Raw genomic sequence first — 18,103 nt, forward strand, 5'->3', positions numbered from 1 at the left:
TTCGGCTGAAACCTTTGTTACTTGTCACAAGAACAAAGATGAGGAAGACACTCTAACATGAACAGGATAACTTTTCCATCAATGTCAAGCTGTTTTATTTCAGTCTTTGATGTACTGTACTGTACTTTACTGTCCTGTTCTGTCCTGTCCTGTCAGATGAATATACGAATTTTGTGAACTGAAATACATTGCTGTTACTACTTCAAGTGATGTCTAGTGTGGTGTGTCAGTTTTATTTCTCAGCCCTGTCAGGGAATTGAGACAAAATTGAGTGGAATTTTATTTATTTTTGGGTTTACTCTGTCTTGTGTAATATATTCTCTGTGGTCACTTACATCACTGTCCACCCCAGTTAATCAAAATCCAAATAACCGTTTTCTGCTCTTGCTAGTGGACTTCTCGTTGCAGTGTTTTCAGTGCTATAGGCTGAAAGAGAGCTGGATCCTCAATTTTACATATTGCCCAACAGTATTCTTCAACACTAATCTGTTTAAACTTCTTTATACATTGAGTTGCCATTTTTTTTATTTTTACACACACACACACACACACACACACACACTCTCTCTCTCTCTCTCTCTCTCTCTCTCTCTTTCCATTTTCAGACTAAGAAGTAACAGTATTAAAACTACTTTTGTTCTTTCTTCTATGGCATCACTATTGTTATTGTGAGCTCCATACTTCCATGGCTGCAACACACCTCCAAGCCACAATATGTAGGAACAAGCAGCCCACAGCAGGTAGACACTCTAAGCTTGATGACCCATCGTGCACATATTTGCTGTGGACATGTACCTTGCATTCTTCTTCTTCTTCTTCTTCTTCCATTGGCACTACATCCCAGGATGGGACTTGGCCTCCTCAATAATTTTCCTCCATTCCTCCGTGGACTTTACTGTAGGCCTCCAGTTCTGGCAACCAACTCGGGCGGTGTCTTCTCCAACCTCGTCACTTCCTCTCAACTTCAGTCATCCTCTTGTGCTTCTTCCTCTAGGTTCACTGCAGCTGGCTTTCGTTACATGATCAGTCTCAGAGTCATATTACATGCCCATCTCAATCAACGCAACTTGATGAACTGGACCACATCATCGTCCTTACAGCACTCGTAAAGCTCGTCATTCCTTCACCTTCTCCAACTCCCATTTGCGCACACAGACTCTTGTCAGTATACTTCTTTTGTCTGATCTCAATCTGCTTTCACCCTGCTTTGTAATTGTCCATGTTTCTGAGCCATATGTAAGTTCTGTGCCTATCTGCATTTTGTAGTCGGCACTTGGTCTCTCGTGTAGAAGTTTGAATTTTAAATGTTGTAGTATTCCAAAATAACATTGATTAGAACCATTTTTGTTCTGTAATTTCTGTCGAAGTGCTGCCATTTGGCTCATATCTTTGCGCCAAGATAAGTGAAACATTCCACTCGTTCAACAGTCATTTTATAGGTTAATGTGGGCTATAAGGGTTGGTTTGTACCATTATACATATACTTGGTTTTTCCTTCACTAATTTTCAAGCCCATCTTCCGTGCATTCAGTTTTAGAGCTGAGAATGCATTCTGCTCATTAGGTCCAAATCACCTGCATGTCCCAGAAGTTGTACAGACTTGTAGTATCTCTTGTCTGGATACTTGATTCACGTACCACGCTTTTCGAGTGCCAGAGTAGGCAAGAAATCCCATCCCCTTGTCTTAGTCCATTTCGTATGGAAAACTGGGGTGATAGCGTAGACTGCACTCACACAGTACACTGGGGGTGCCTTAGGGTAACCTCTATCAAACGCATCAACTTCCCAGGCACCCGAAGTTCCCGCATTGCCTCATAAAGTTTAGTGTGATTTATTGTTTCATACTCAGATTTGAAATCAATGAAAAGATGGTGCACACCAACATTAAATTCATTGGTTTTTTTCTACTATTTGTCAGAAAGTAAACATCTGGTTCACAGTTGACTTTCCTGCTCTGAGTGCATCGATAACTTCCAATGATGTTTTCCTCTATGGGCGGGAGTCTACTACACAAGATATTTGACAATACATGTAATATTTAGGAGTGATATGCCTCTGTAGTCGCCACATGTAAATATATCTCCTTTCTTGTGTGTATCAAACACACTATCCCTATATTCCATTCTTGTGGCAACTCTTTCTTTTCCGAGATGAAACACAAAATTTTGAATACCCTGCAATTTAACTCAACTCCTGGCTTTGAATAGCTGCTGATGTTATGTTGTCAGTCTCTGTTGCTTTGTTGTTCTTCAGTCATGCATTTGCTTTGTCTACTTCTCCTTGAGGGGTGGGGACTACGGCATCAACAACTTCTTCTGAGTGGATTAGGATTTCTTCAATAGGGGGCTCTAGAGCATCCAACCATTCACTAAAATGCTCTATCCAACGTTACAGTTTCTCTTGGTTGTCAGTTAGTAATTCCCCATTTTTACTTTTACATGTATTAATATGTAGCTTAAATGATGTTCTTTCTCTGTCAGTTTTCTGATAGGATTTTCTGACATCATTTGTTTTTCCAGTTAACTCCAATTCTTCAGCCAGCTTTCTTTCCCTTTCCCTTTTCTTCTTCCAATGCAGTTCCTTCTCTTCTTTCCTTTTGATAATTTCTTGCCACTAAATGTGTATAAGATTTCTCAAACATTTTCCTATAAGCCAGGATTTTTCCTCATAACTTATTCTCTTCTCTCATCAAATCAGGAATTCTTTGATTGTTTTCCTTCTTTCCCTAGCACTACTTCTGCTGCCTTAATGACTGTGTCCCTGCAAGCACTTCATTTCTGATTCAGAGTACCACTTACACTAGAAGTGTTTAGCACAAGATTTTCAGTAACGTTCTCGTAGAGTATGTCTTAACAATCTCTTTATTTTTTAGCTTTGACAGCATATATTTTCTTCGAGGTGTTTCTTTCACTTTTCTTGCATTAGATATTTGAGCACGTAGTTTAGCAATTACATAATGGTGGTCTGAATCCTCATTATTCCTCTGTAGGTATGTACATCTAGTAAGTTTGAGAAATGCCTGCCGTCAATAATTATTGATCATTTTGGTTGAAGATATGCTACGCCATTTGCTTCATAACTCCTTTTGTGTGGGAACATAGTGCTACCTTCAACCGTATTATGTGCTAGTGCAAATTGAACAACTCTGTGTCTGTTATCATATATGTGTGTGGGGGGGGGGGGGGGCTATGCTTTCCTATCGCGATGTAACTTGCATTGTCTGCAATAATAATATACTGTTTCTCTGACAGTATTTTATTCGAAACTTAACTTCACTAATACAAATATTCATTAAATGTCACATTCTTCTTTCATCTTCTTTAAAGACAGAGAGTGTAACACATCATTTTCCCTGTCCGCCACTCGTGGTCTCACGGTAGCGTTCTCGCTTCCCGAGCACGGGGTCCCGGGTTCGATTCCCGGCGGGGTCAGGGATTTTCACCTGCCTCGAGATGACTGGGTGTTTGTGTTGTCCTCATCATTTCATCATCATCCAGGAAAGTGGCGAAATTGGACTGAGCAAAGGTTGGGAAATTGTACGGGCGCTGATAACCACGCAGTTGAGCGCCCCACAAACCAAAGATCATCATCACATCATTTTCCCTAAAATGATGAGTTAAACCTCAAGTGTTAATACAATTTACTCACAGCAAAGCTTGTTTCTTTGGAATTAATCTGTCAAGGAGGAATTGATGTTGCATAAAGATATTACCAGCCAGCATAATGAATTTCAGCATATAAAGAATATAGTAAGGCATACCCTCGTCAATTTCATTGCAAAATATATATCCAATCACTATGGAGAAGAGCTGTGAAAGATGTATTGCTCCCAGCATAACTTGAAATAATCCTAATTTTATCCATAAATGGTTGAATAAGCTTCTTTCAAGAATTCATGAGCAGTAGAATTGAATTTGTGGTCCTGTGTGGTGATGTAGTTCAGTGGCCTTAAAATAGGTCAAAAAATAACTGTCACACTAAAAATCTAAATTGTGTTGTTTATTTATGGAGAAAAAAGTTGTCCAACATCTACGTAGTTGTTGATTCCGTATCTGTCTGACATCTGTGCTAACGCGGGTGCCCTCTTCACTGTTAACAGTATTTGAGAATATGAAGGAGCTGTCAGATTTTATACTTGACAAGTGTATGATGATCTATATCCATACTCCGCAAGCCACCTGACGGTGTGTAGCAGAGGGTACCATGAGTACCTCTATCGGTTCCCCCTTCTATTCCAGTCTCGTATTGTTTGTGGAAATAAAGTGTGTCAGTATGCCTCTGTGTGGGCTCTAATCTCTCTGATTTTATCCTCATGGTATCTTCGCGAGATATACGCAGGAGGGAGCCATATACTGCTTGACTTCCTCGGTGGAGGCATGTTCTTGAAACCTGAACAAAAGCCCGTACTGAGCTATTGAGCGTCTCTCTTGCAGAGTCTTCCACTGGAGTTTATTTATCATCTCTGTAACGCTTTCGCAATAACTAAAATGATCCTGTAACGAAGTGCGCTGCTTTCTGTTGGAGCTTCTCTATCTCTTCTATCAACCCTATCTGGTACGGATCCCACACTGGTGAGCAGTATTCAAGCAGTGGGTGAACAAGTGTACTGTAACCTACTTCCTTTGTTTTTGGACTGCGTTTCCTTAGGATTCCTCCAATGAATCTGTGTCTGGCATCTGCTTTATCCACATAGTATTTTGTAGTATGAATATGATTATGTTCTGACTGTCTTTCATTGTCACAATTTTTAACCTTCTGGATTCATCAGCCCATAATATTTTCATCCTGGATCTTAAATTTGTCCTGAAGACCTGCGCCACTCAAATTTTATATTTGAAGGTTTTGTTGTAATTTAGAGTTCTGCAAAACCCTTCGTACCCCTTGGACCCAGCATGTTGATGTTGTTGTCTTCAGTCCAGAGACTGGTTTGATGCAGCTCTCCATGCTACTCTATCCAGTGCAAGCTTCTTCATCTCCCAGTACTTACTGCAACCTACATCCTTCTGAATCTGCTTAGTGTATTCATCTCTTGGTCTCCCTCTATGATTTTTACCCTCAACGCTGACCTCCAATACTAAATTGGTGATCTCTTGATGCCTCAGAATATGCCCTACCAAACGATACCTTCTTCTAGTCAAGTTGTGCCACAAATTTCTCTTCTCTCCAATTCTATTCAATACCTCCTCATTAGTTACGTGATCTACCCATCTAATCTTCAGCATTCTTCTGTAGCACCACATTTCGAAAGCTTCTATTCTCTTCTTGTCCAAACTATTTATCATCTACGTTTCACTTCTATACATGGCTACACTCCATACAAGTACTTTCAGAAACGACTTCCTGACATTTAAATCTATACTCCATGTTAACAAATTTCTCTTCTTCATAAACGCATTCCTTGCCATTGCCAGTCAACATTTTATATCCTCTCTACTTCGACCATCATCAGTTATTTTGCTCCCCAAATAGCAAAACTCCTTTACTACTTTAAGCATCTCATTTCCTAATCTAATTCCCGCATCATCACACGATTTAATTCGACTACATTCCATTATCCTCGTTTTGCTTTTGTTGGTGTTAATCTTATATCTTCCTTTCAAGACACTGTCCATTCCGATCAGCTGCCCTTCCAGGTCCTTTGCTGTCTCTGACAGAATTACAATGTCATCAGCAAACCTCAAAGTTTTTATTTCTTCTCCATGGATTTTAATACCTTTTCCAAATTTTTCTTTTGTTTCCTTCACTGCTTGCTCAATATACAGATTGAATAACATCAGGGACAGTCTACAACCCTGTCTCACTCCCTTCCCAACCACTGCTTCCCTTTCATGCCCCTCGACTCTTATAACTGCCATCTGGTTTCTGTACAAATTGTAAATAGCCTTTCGCTCCCTGTATTTTACACCTGCCACCTTTAGAATTTGAAAGAGAGTACTCAAGTCAACATTGTCAAAAGCTTTCTCTAAGTCTACAAATGCTAGAAATGTAGGCTTGCCTTTTCTTAATTTATTTTCCAAGATAAGTCATAGGGTCAGTATTGCCTCACATGTTCCAACATTTGTACAGAATCCAAATTGATCTTCCCCGAGGTCGACTTCTACCAGTTTTTCCATTCGTATGTAAAGAATTTGTGTTAGTCTTTTGCAGCCGAGACTTGTTAAACTGATAGTTCGGTAATTTTCACATCTGTCAACACCTGCTTTCTTTGGGATTGGAATTATTATATTCTTCTTGAAGTCTGAGGGTATTTCGCCTGTTTCATACATCTTGCTCACCAGATGGTAGAGTTTTGTCAGGACTGGCTCTCCCAAGGCTGTCAGTAGTTCTAAAGGAATGTTGTCTACTCCCGGGGCCTTGTTTCGACTCAGGTCTTTCAGTGTCTGTCAAACTCTTCACGCAGTATCATATCTCCCATTTCATCTTCATCTACGTCCTCTTCCATTTCCATAATATTGTCCTCAAGTACATCGCCCTTGGATAGACCCTCTATATACTCCTTCCACATTTCTGCTTTCCCTTCTTTGCTTAGAACTGTGTTTCCATCTGAGCTCTTGATATTCATACAAGTGGTTCTCTTTTCTCCAAAGATATCTTTAATTTTCCTGTAGGCAGTATCTATCTTACCCCTAGTGATATGGGCCTCTACATCCTTAAATCTGTCCTCTAGCCATCCCTGCTTAGCCATTTTGTACTTCCTGTCGATCTCATTTTTGAGACGTTTGTATTCATTTTCACCTGCTTCATTTACAGCATTTTTGTATTTTCTCCATTCATCAATTAAATTCAGTATGTCTTCTGTTACCCAAGGATTTCTATTAGCCCTTGTCTTTTTACCCACTTGATCCTCTGGCCAAGGATTTCTATTAGCCCTCGTCTTTTTACCCACTTGATCCTCTGCTATCTTCACTATTTCATCTCTTTATCTTACCATTATATAATATATCTGAGACCTTCCAGTATCTCCAGGTTTCTTCCATGTATACAGCCTTCTGTCATGATTCTTGAACCAAGTGTTAGCTATGATTAAATTATGCTCTGTGCAAAATTCTACCAGGTGGCTTCCTCTTTCATTCTTACTCCCATTCCATATTCACCTACTACATTTCCTTCTCTTCCTTTTCCTACTATCAAGTTCCAGTCACCCACGACTATTAAATTTTTGTGACTATTAAATTTTTGTCTCCCCTCGCTGTCTGAATAATTTCTTTTATTTCATCATACATTTCATAAATCTCTTCTTCATCTGCAAATCTATTTGGCATATAAACATGTACTACTGTGGTAGGTGTGGGCTTCGTTCTATTTGGCCACAATAATGTGTTCGCTATGCTGTTTGTAGTAGTTTACCAGCATTCCTATTTTCCTATTCATTATTAAACCTACTCCTGCTTTACCCCCATTTGATTTTGTGTTTATAACCCTGTATTCACCTTACCAGAAGTCTCGTTCATCCTGTCACCGAACTTCACTAATTCCCATTATATCTAACTTTAACCTATCCATTTCCCTTTTTAAATTTTCTAACTTACCTTCCCCATTAAGAGATCTGACATTCCACGCTCCGTTCCGTAGAATGCCAGTTTTCTTTCTCCTGATAACAACGTCTTGCTGAGTAGTCCCCACCCGGAGTTCCGAATGGGGGACTATTTTACCTCCGGAATATTTTACCCAAGAGGACGCCATCATCATTTAACCATATAGTAAAACTGCATGCCCTAGGGAAAAATTACAGCTGTAGTTTCCCCCTTGCTTTCAGCTGTTTCCAGTACCAGCACAGCAAGGCCATTTTGGTTAGTGTTATAAGGCCAGATCAATCATCCAGATTGTTGCCCCTGCAACTACTGAAAAGGGTGCTGCCCCTCTTCAGGAACCACACATTTGTCTGGCCTCTCAACAGATACCCCTCCGTTGTGGTTGCACCTATGGTACAGCTATCTTTATGGCTGAGGCACGCAAGCCTCCCCACCAATGACAAGGTCCATGGTTCATGGACCCAGCATAGTTTAGTTTATTCTTCACAGGAAGTGGCATTATCAGTTATGTCAATCAGGTCAACTGAACCTACCAGTACCGGATGTCAACTTCATCCTGTAACTCAGTGTGGTGCGTGACATAATATGCAGTCAAATAGAGTGAGATTAGAATGCTGACAATATTTCTTTTTGGTCTGTATTATTTTTTGGACTTTAGATCTGTATCTTAGCATGAGGTCTAGGTTATGTCGGACGATGACGGTTGGATTGGAAAGGCCAGTGAATCTTATTATCAAATCTAAACTGTGATGACCTACTGATGTGTAGCATATAATATGATTGGGTTGTAATAGAAGGAAACATTCCACGAAGGAAAAATAGGTATATTTTTCCTTCGTGGAATGTTTCCTTCTATTACAACCATATCATTAATTTGAACCCAACAATTACGTTTGTTATTGTCGTCTTTGCATTTCGAAATCTTTCCTGTCGTCTTATTTCTCTTTTTTCTCTTTATTTTCTCTCTCTGTTTTTACCAGTAGTTTCACTTTGTATTCACCTTCCCCTTTTACCGTAATCTACTATACAATTTTATCCCGCCTATATATGCTCAACAATACGTAACCCACTTCCCAACCATAACCAAAAAATTTTATTTTCCGCCTTCAACACTACCGCTGCTATAAAATCCACCGTTTCTAGTTCAATAACAGCTGCTTTCACGTATTTAACAACCATTTCGGCTAGTTCTAATAATTTTAACTTTATTTTCACTTCCGTTTTTCGCACTTCACTGATCATTTTAGCCGCTCCCCACAGGTTTTAACGTCATTATTTCTACAATTGTCAGCCCCATTTTCGTAATCTTTCACCACAACACCACTCCTTTAATACGTTTTTTCGAAATTTTCTCGAAATTTTCCCGAATTTCTCCATCCTTTAACGTGATTTAGCGGCAACACAACCACCTAACCTTTTTGCACATCGCTGTCTACCAACCCAAGTTCACCACAGGATCAACTTAACCAACACTTTTTCGTCTTTTTTCATACCAGATCTCCACATATTTCTATCTTTCTTTTTCATTTCAACCTCATGTTAAACTTTCCACCTTCTAATACCATGTCACCCTCACAACACCCCCACAATGACCCCATTTAGTTTTATTTACATTCCCTCCGCAAACATGCCTTCACCCTAGCCAGATTACGCTCACATATTTTATTTTCTCAGGCTTGTCTGAAATTTGGCATAACCCCCAAAGGCCTAACACTTAAAGTTCCCATCTCTGGCTGCAACCCTTCTTTCCATCAGTCCCTATACCAGTTCCAAACTGAACAATCCATTGCCCTCACCCACCTAATCCTTCACCTACACATCAACTCAGCCAATGAACACACCCGTCAACTCCTATCCTTAATAAAAGTCCTCAATCTTTCCTCTCCCACATCCACACCGGCTATTCAGAGCATTCTCCTACAGGCCAGCCGCCAATTAGAACAGCATGCCACCCTTCACCTCAAAAAACTATCCAATCTCCTGGTTTCCCACCTCCGGAAAGGCAACTCACTCACCCTTCACAACCTTTCCAGCAAACCTCAACCACCTCTCATTGCACACAAACCCAGTCTCTCCCATCTACTCAATCTCCCACTTCCAGCTCCACTCCCTCCAAAACCTCAAAATTCCGATCAACACAATCTGGCACCACAACACCCTAATTCAGTAGTTAACCTTTCCTCCAAACCTCTCTCCCAATCCGAAACCTCTGTCCTATCCAAAGGCCTCACCTTCAGCCCCACTCCCAGATTCAACCAAACAGCCCTCGTCAAAGATTTACTGTCCTACACTCGTACTCTCTGCTGGAAGTATCACTTTGCCACGAAGAAAAATGATCCTAATCCTACTCCTAATGATCCAACTCCCCAAGACACTATCCAAATTGAACCCTGCCTGGAACAGTTCCGTCCTCCGTCACAGCGGGACCCACCTCCTCTCCCTCAAAATCACCCTCTCCAAACCTTCCAGGAATTTCTGACTTCCAGCCTTGCCTCTCAATCCTTCTTAAAAAACCTTAATCCTACTCCCAACATCACCACTGCTGAAGCCCAGGCTATCCGTGATCTGAAGGCTGACCGGTCCATCGTCATTCTTCCGGCGGACAAGGGTTCCACGACCGTGGTACTTGATCGTCGGGAGTATGTGGCTGAGGGACTGCGTCAGCTTTCAGACAACACCACATACAAAGTTTGCCAAGGTAATCCCATTCCTGATGTCCAGGCAGAGCTTCAAGGAATCCTCAGAACCTTAGGCCCCCTACAAAACCTTTCACCTGACTCCATCAACCTCCTGACCCCACCGACACCCCGCACCCCTACCTTCTACCTTCTTCCTAAAATTCACAAACCCAATCATCCCGGCCGCCCCATTGTAGCTGGTTACCAAGCCCCCACAGAACGTATCTCTGCCTACGTAGATCAACACCTTCAACCCATTACATGCAGTCTCCCATCCTTCATCAAAGACACCAACCACTTTCTCGAACGCCTGGAATCCTTACCCAATCCGTTACCCCCAGAAACCATCCTTGTAACCATTGATGCCACTTCCTTATACACAAATATCCCGCACGTCCAGGGCCTCGCTGCGATGGAGCACTTCCTTTCACGCCGATCACCTGCCACCCTACCTAAAACATCTTTCCTCATTACCTTAGCCAGCTTCATCCTGACCCACAACTTCTTCACTTTTGAAAACCAGACATACCAACAATTAAAGGGAACAGCCATGGGTACCAGGATGGCCCCCTCGTATGCCAACCTATTCATGGGCCGCTTAGAGGAAGCCTTCTTGGTTACCCAGGCCTGCCAACCCAAAGTTTGGTACAGATTTATTGATGACATCTTCATGATCTGGACTCACAGTGAAGAAGAACTCCAGAATTTCCTCTCCAACCTCAACTCCTTTGGTTCCATCAGATTCACCTGGTCCTACTCCAAATACCATGCCACTTTCCTTGATGTTGACCTTCACCTGTCCAGTGGCCAGCTTCACACGTCCGTCCACATCAAACCCACCAACAAGCAACAGTACCTCCATTACGACAGCTGCCACCCATTCCACATCAAACGGTCCCTTCCCTACAGCCTAGGTCTTCGTGGCAAACGAATCTGCTCCAGTCCGGAATCCCTGAAGCATTACACCAACAACCTGACAACAGCTTTCGCATCCCGCAACTACCCTCCCGGCCTGGTACAGAAGCAAATAACCAGAGCCACTTCCTCATCCTCTCAAACCCAGAACCTCCCACAGAAGAACCACAAAAGTGCCCCACTTGTGACAGGATACTTTCCGGGACTGGATCAGATTCTGAATGTGGCTCTCCAGCAGGGATACGACTTCCTCAAATCCTGCCCTGAAATGAGATCCATCCTTCATGAAATCCTCCCCACTCCACCGAGAGTGTCTTTCCGCCGTCCACCTAACCTTCGTAACCTCTTAGTTCATCCCTATGAAATCCCCAAACCACCTTCCCTACCCTCTGGCTCCTACCCTTGTAACCGCCCCCGGTGTAAAACCTGTCCCATGCACCCTCCCACCACCACCTACTCCAGTCCTGTAACCCGGAAGGTATACACAATCAAAGGCAGAGCCACGTGTGAAAGCACCCACGTGATCTACCAACTGACCTGCCTACACTGTGATGCATTCTATGTGGGAATGACCAGCAACAAACTGTCCATTCGCATGAATGGACACAGGCAGACAGTGTTTGTTGGTAATGAGGATCACCCTGTGGCTAAACATGCCTTGGTGCACGACCAGCACATCTTGGCGCAGTGTTACACCGTCCGGGTTATCTGGATACTTCCTACTAACACCAACCTATCCGAACTCCGGAGATGGGAACTTGCTCTTCAATATATCCTCTCTTCCCGTTATCCACCAGGCCTCAATCTCCGCTAATTTCAAATTTCCGCCACTCATACCTCACCTGTCATTCATCAACATCTTTGCCTCTGCACTTCTGCCTCGACTGACATCTCTGCCCAAACTCTTTGTCTTTAAATATGTCTGGTTGTGTCTGTATATGTGTGGATGGATATGTGTGTGTGTGTGCGAGTGTATACCCGTCCTTTTTTCCCCCTAAGGTAAGTCTTTCTGCTCCCGGGACTGGAATGACTCCTTACCCTCTCCCTTAAAACCCACATCCTTTCGTCTTTCCCTCTCCTTCCCTCTTTCCTGATGAGGCAACAGTTTGTTGCGAAAGCTTGAATTTTGTGTGTATGTTTGTGTTCGTTTGTGTGTCTGTCGACCTGCCAGCACTTTCATTTGGTAAGTCACATCATCTTTGTTTTAGGTATATAATATGATTGGATAGATAAAAAAGAGCTACTCATCAGGCAGCAGTGGGAGCGCACACACACACACACACACACACACACACACACACACACAAAGACTTAACTTACGCAGGCTTTCAGAGCCAGTGGCGCTTTTTCTGGCAGAAGAGGTGAAGTGGAAGAAAGAGGCGTGAAGGAAAACTACTGGAGTGGCTTAGAAAAGGGGTACAATTAGACCATTAATGTGACCTGCATTTTGTGGTCAGTGCTATTGTTGTAGAAAAATTTTGAGAAAAAAGTATTGATGATTTACCATAGACATACGAAAGAATTAAGTGTGGACTATGACCTATGTAGTAATATTGCATAAAAATTTAGAAATAAAAGTTGTATCCCAATGAGTTGTAGCAAAATATAAATGGAAAATGTGAAGCAGAAAACAGTGTAGTTACAGATTTCAAATAAATGTTTTGGTTGTTCACAAAATCGAATGAAAAGTTTGGGAAGCTGCCAAATTTCAAAGAGCACCACCCTGTGTCAGTTGCCCCTAAGACTCTCCCTACCTTACTTCCTCCTGCACAGTTCCAGTCCTGAAGAAGGAATAAATCTTTTATTGGAAATGCTGTTATATCATCAGGATTCCTTTAATATTGGTAATTCCTAGCCATAATTTTTTTCATTTTTAATAAAATTTTCTCAGGATTTAGTCAAAGTGATCATGGTCATAGTGTGCAGCAGTTGAATCTAATAGGTGCTAAAGCAATAAGTGCCAGAAGTACTCCCCCTCCCGACTCTTCTTTTAGATTGTATCAGAGCACATATGAAGACTTGCTATTGACATTTAGTTTTCATATAATAATGGCAGTATTCGGCAAATAAATGATTTGAGTCAAAGGCAATGCTGCTATGTAGAATGTACAACAAACCCAGTCTCTCTCTCTCTCTCTCTCTCTCTCTCTCTCTCTCTCTGTGTGTGTGTGTGTGTGTGTGTGTGTGTGTGTGTGTGTTTTGTCTACATTAATTGCATTGAGCCATACCATCCAGCATTTGAAAATGAGAGTTTTTGTTTGTGTGCATGATGTTATTGTTATTTTAATTGTAATATTGAGGAAACTTGCTTTTATTTCATGTTCTCCTTTGTTACAGCATTGGTGGCAGAAAGACCAGAGACTGAATCGAGATATTCTCCTCAAAGGATTACTGATGATCCAGTCCCTGGCCCTAGTGGCCTTAATAAACAGCAAATTAAATTAAATGCTGTAGCATCAGCAGGCCTTACAACTGATGGAATTAGTTCTGTCAGAGAGCATCGAAACATCAGGCCACGTCCATCTCTGTCAACTTATTTAAACCAATCTACTCTCAGCTCAGCAAGTGTTGACAGAAAAATAAATGGTATGACTGCAGACTTCTGTAATTTCAGCTGTGTTCATGTTGTCAGGTTTTTTTTTTCATTTCTGTAATGTACTTCTTACCTTTGTGTAGGAGATGATGTGTCGGAGAGTAGTGAATCAACAAGTGGATGCTCATCTCTCCCACACCGTGTGACTCATCAGACATCCGTTAATAATAGTGCATCAAATACAAAAAGAAACTTTGACAACACGAGTAAGCTTATATTTTGTTTCATGTTATGATGCGTTTTAAGTGTGTGTTTAGTGTTTTGCTTGTTATTGGCATGATATTCATTTTATTTGCAGCTCCCACGAACAGCAGGAGATTACTGTTACTTAATCGTACACGCAGTCCAAGAATGAACACTCCTTTGAACAGGAGGAGAAGTTTATTTAATGTATCAGCATTTGGGTCTCCAAGTTTGGTTGGTATAGTTTAACATTGTAATTTTTGTTGTTTATATAAGCAATGCTGTAATGATTTCTCCTTGCATTCAAGGAATCGGATACCTCACTTTCAAGATCGGCTGTCATTAATTCACCATTTTATGCCGGACGGACTGGTTACGGAGGTGCATCAGCATACAGACGCAGTCACGACTTTACACCCGAGGTAAATAGTCATGATATAACCAGTTACTTTATCAGCTTTCACCCTACAAAACATGCAGGAGTAACACAATGTAACTCACTGCTAAGCTTATGTTCAGATTGCATGATATTGCAATAATCTGCTGTGATTCACCATTTCTGGGTAGAGTCCTCAAAGCACATTGACTACTGCTAAGGTGTTTGAATTCTTGTGGTAGCTTATTGAAAACTGATGCAGCAGTATACTGCACACCTTTCTGCACAAGAGTTAAGGAAGTGCGATCCAAATGCAGATTGGCTTTCTGCGTAGTATTAACTGAGTGAAAGCTGCTAATTCTTGGGAATAAGCTGACATTGTTAACAAGAAATGACAGTAAAGTGTGTGTGGGGGGGGCGGGGGAGGGGGGGACGCTTGTCGAACTGTCGCTTACTTCAGATACCGTTCGAGTAGTAAAAATGGCAGCATTCAGTCTTTGAACAAGATCCTGAGTATGGATTTCCCACGATAGTTTACTATCTATCGGGACACCAAGAAATTTGAATTGTTCAGTTTCACTAATCATATGCCCATTCTGTGAAATTAAAAGTGTGGTTTTGTTGAAGTGTGTGTTAGAAACTATAAAAACTGAGGCGCACTGTGATTTGGCGTTAGTTTATTTTGTACAAGCCATGAACTTATGTCGTGAACTGCACTATTTGAAACAGAACCAATGTTGCACGCACACCCTTTAGTCATCAGCAAACAGAAATATTTTAGAATTACCTGTTATTCTTTATTACCTGCAATTCATTACCTGCATATCATGTAGGTAAACAAGGAACAGGAATGGCACCAACACTGATCCCTAGAGCACCACCCATTTGACTGACCGTCTCCCACTCGGACCCCACATCAACCATTCTCAACATTGTGAATAATGACCTTTTTCTGTCTGTTGTTAAAGTAAGAGGTGAACCAATTGTGAGCTACTCCCTGTATTCCATAATGGTTCCACTTTTGGAGTAATATTTTGTGATCAACTCAAACAACTTAGTTAAATCGACAAACACGCCTAGCGTTCAAAAGCTTTTGCTTAAACCATCCAATACTTCAGACATCTTCATGAGTCTGTTCTCTAATTAATTGCTCAATGTAATTTCCAGACGACGCACTTAAAACAGTTTCACATGATTCTCTTACCCTATTACCTGTGCTAATCACTCTAGTCTCCCAATCTATAAACTGTAAATGGAAGTCTCCACCTAAAATTATAACACGACCAGGAGTTCAACACATGTTCTCCCAAGTTCCCCCCCTCAGATGTTCTGCCATGGCCCAGGGGGTCTAAAAAGCATCTGATGACCATATTGGTCCACCTTCGACACTTACCTTCACCCAGATTTTCACATTCTGAATCAGTTGTAATCTCACTAGATATTATGTTATCACTTTTATTGCTATAAGCTTGCCTTTACCACCAGCCTTCAGCCTATCTTTGCGTTACACATTGCAGTTGGAGTTCAGAATTGCATTGCTATTGACACCTGATTGCTATTGACACCTGATGTTGGCCAAGTTTTTGTCCCTAGTACTATGTGACCATTGCAACTGCTTATAAGTTAGTCTAGTTCCGGGGTCTTTCCATAGGTCCCAGAAATTTAATTGATGTCTGAACATTTCCTTTCGCAGATCTGCTGTGACAAATGCTATCCTGTCTGGACTAAGAATGCATGTTCTCAGGCCTGTGGATGGATTTCTCTATCCTAAGAAACCAATGTGTGCATGCTACACTTACTCCGCTACCCTCATAGCCATTGTTGTACGGTCCTACATTTGTTCACCTGATAGGTAGCTCTAGAAATATGTGTCAAAGATCATCACAGAATAGTCTCAGCCTCTGGCTTAAGCTGTCCACATGGCTCCAAACTAGAGGACAGTGGCCAGTTGTGAGAACTGCTACAAAACAATAGCTCTGCTTCTTCCATGCGAGTGAAGCTAGCTGCTTCCACCATGTGAGCAAGGCTACCTGTCTTCACCAAATCAGCTAGTCACCTGTAGGAAAGAACAAGGGATGGCCTCTATACCCAGGCAGCATGTGTCATTCATGCCGATGCTAGCCATGATCCACTGTACTCAATTGCTGCCAGCAGAACCTTCTCCCCATCTTGGGTTGGGTCTATTCAAGTGAAATTCTTTTAAAATTGTATTTGTGGAAGATGGAAGTAGAATTGCAGCATTACATTGCTGCTAAATGGTAATATGCAATTCACAAAATTATCTGGTGTTAATCATCTGAATCGCATCATTAAGGGGGAGGGGGGGGGGGGTAGGACATCAAATGGGACGACTTGGAGCAGGAGAGGCATTACAGGACATTTTAATTTCCACTGTCTATACTTTTACAAATTTATAAAACTTTTGCAGCATGACCAGGAAGGATTCAGGATTAGCAGCAGAAGTTCAGAAACTCAACAAAATATATTTTTTTCTTTTATATCTGAAATTTCATCAGTTTTTCACTTACTGGCTGCATTTGTTCCTATGGATACACTTTTCTTCATAACTAGGAGAGATTCTTCGATGAATTTTGCACAGCATACAAACCATAGTTACAGGTGTATGGAGCTCTAGAATTTTCCAAATCTATTAAAAACTGTGGTAAAAATTGAGATAATTAACTATAAAATTTGAGTTTGTTCTAAACATGAAGTTTAAAATGTAACAGCTTATTCATTTTTTCATAAATTAAATAAATTCTAGTTTCATACACCTGTAAGTATGTTTTGTATGCTGTGCAAAATTCATCGAAGAGTCTCTCCTACTGATGAAGAAAATTGTACTTATAGCAACAAATTCTGCCACCAGTAACTGAAAAAGTGATGAAATTTCATTTGTAAAAAAAATTATTTTGTCGTGTTTGTGAACTTCCACTGCTATGAGTGTGAATCCTGAATCCTTCCTGGTCATGCTGACAAAGTTTTATAAATTTGTTGGTAAAAGTATAGACAGTGGAAATTAAAATGTCCAGTGGTGCCTCTCGTGCTCCAAGTCGTCCCGTTTGACGTCCTACCCCCCTAAGCTACTAAAATTCTTGAAGATCAGTTGTTGGTGATTATTGTGTACTACACTGGATAGGAGCTAATATTTCCTGGAGCTCATGAAAACCAACTTTGAGAGGCAAGATTGCTAGCATAGTGAGAGTTTGAGAATCATTTCATTTCCTGTAGCTGGTCCAGGAAGTCTTTATAAGTCAGCTCTTAATGAGTGAAATTGTTTAAGCAAAATAGCTTTGTTGTGTAATCATTTTATCATCCCATTGCTCTTAATCAAATGTTAACTTGTTGACAGTCAATTGAAGTCTAGGCTGCAACACTTTCAAAAAAATCCTGTTAGTAGAATTTGCAATACTCTCCATCTGGTATCTTCTTTTGCTGCACCATATAATATTTAAACGCTGTCATAACAATCCACTACGACAAAACTACAACTTTCTAAACAAGCTGGGGCTTAACAGCAAAACTATTGAATCATTTTGGTCACCACTAGACATTGGTTTCACATTTAGTTTGTGTGCGTTAAAATTTTGTGCAGTAAACCAAACAGTGACTAGGAAAAAATATTTGTCCATGTAATAACACTGTTTTTTATGAACTGTTAAGAGTGGTTAGAGGTAAATTTATTATAATTAAGAGTAAGTGGAGAAAGGGAGAAACCACCAATTAAAAATTCAGTGTTTGTGACAACAGAACATGTGCTGCACTTAGAAATATGAAATAGTCTTCAGATGACAGGTCATAAGTAGTAATCTTTCAGGAGATTACA

General features: G+C 41.0%; 1 protein-coding gene across 1 annotated transcript in view; it reads left to right on the plus strand.

Moving 5' to 3' along the window:
• The window catches only part of LOC126187104 (nuclear pore complex protein Nup153), a 103,623-nt gene that overhangs the window by 15,491 nt on the left and 70,029 nt on the right, over positions 1-18,103 (plus strand). The window contains exons 3-6 of the mRNA XM_049928267.1: positions 13,463-13,711; positions 13,802-13,924; positions 14,017-14,135; positions 14,210-14,323. Of these exons, the coding sequence (XP_049784224.1) occupies positions 13,463-13,711; positions 13,802-13,924; positions 14,017-14,135; positions 14,210-14,323 (605 nt within the window). The remainder of the gene's footprint in view (positions 1-13,462; positions 13,712-13,801; positions 13,925-14,016; positions 14,136-14,209; positions 14,324-18,103) is intronic.

This window comes from Schistocerca cancellata, chromosome 1 (genome assembly GCF_023864275.1).
Source record: "Schistocerca cancellata isolate TAMUIC-IGC-003103 chromosome 1, iqSchCanc2.1, whole genome shotgun sequence".
Taxonomy (NCBI): Eukaryota; Metazoa; Arthropoda; class Insecta; order Orthoptera; family Acrididae; genus Schistocerca; species Schistocerca cancellata.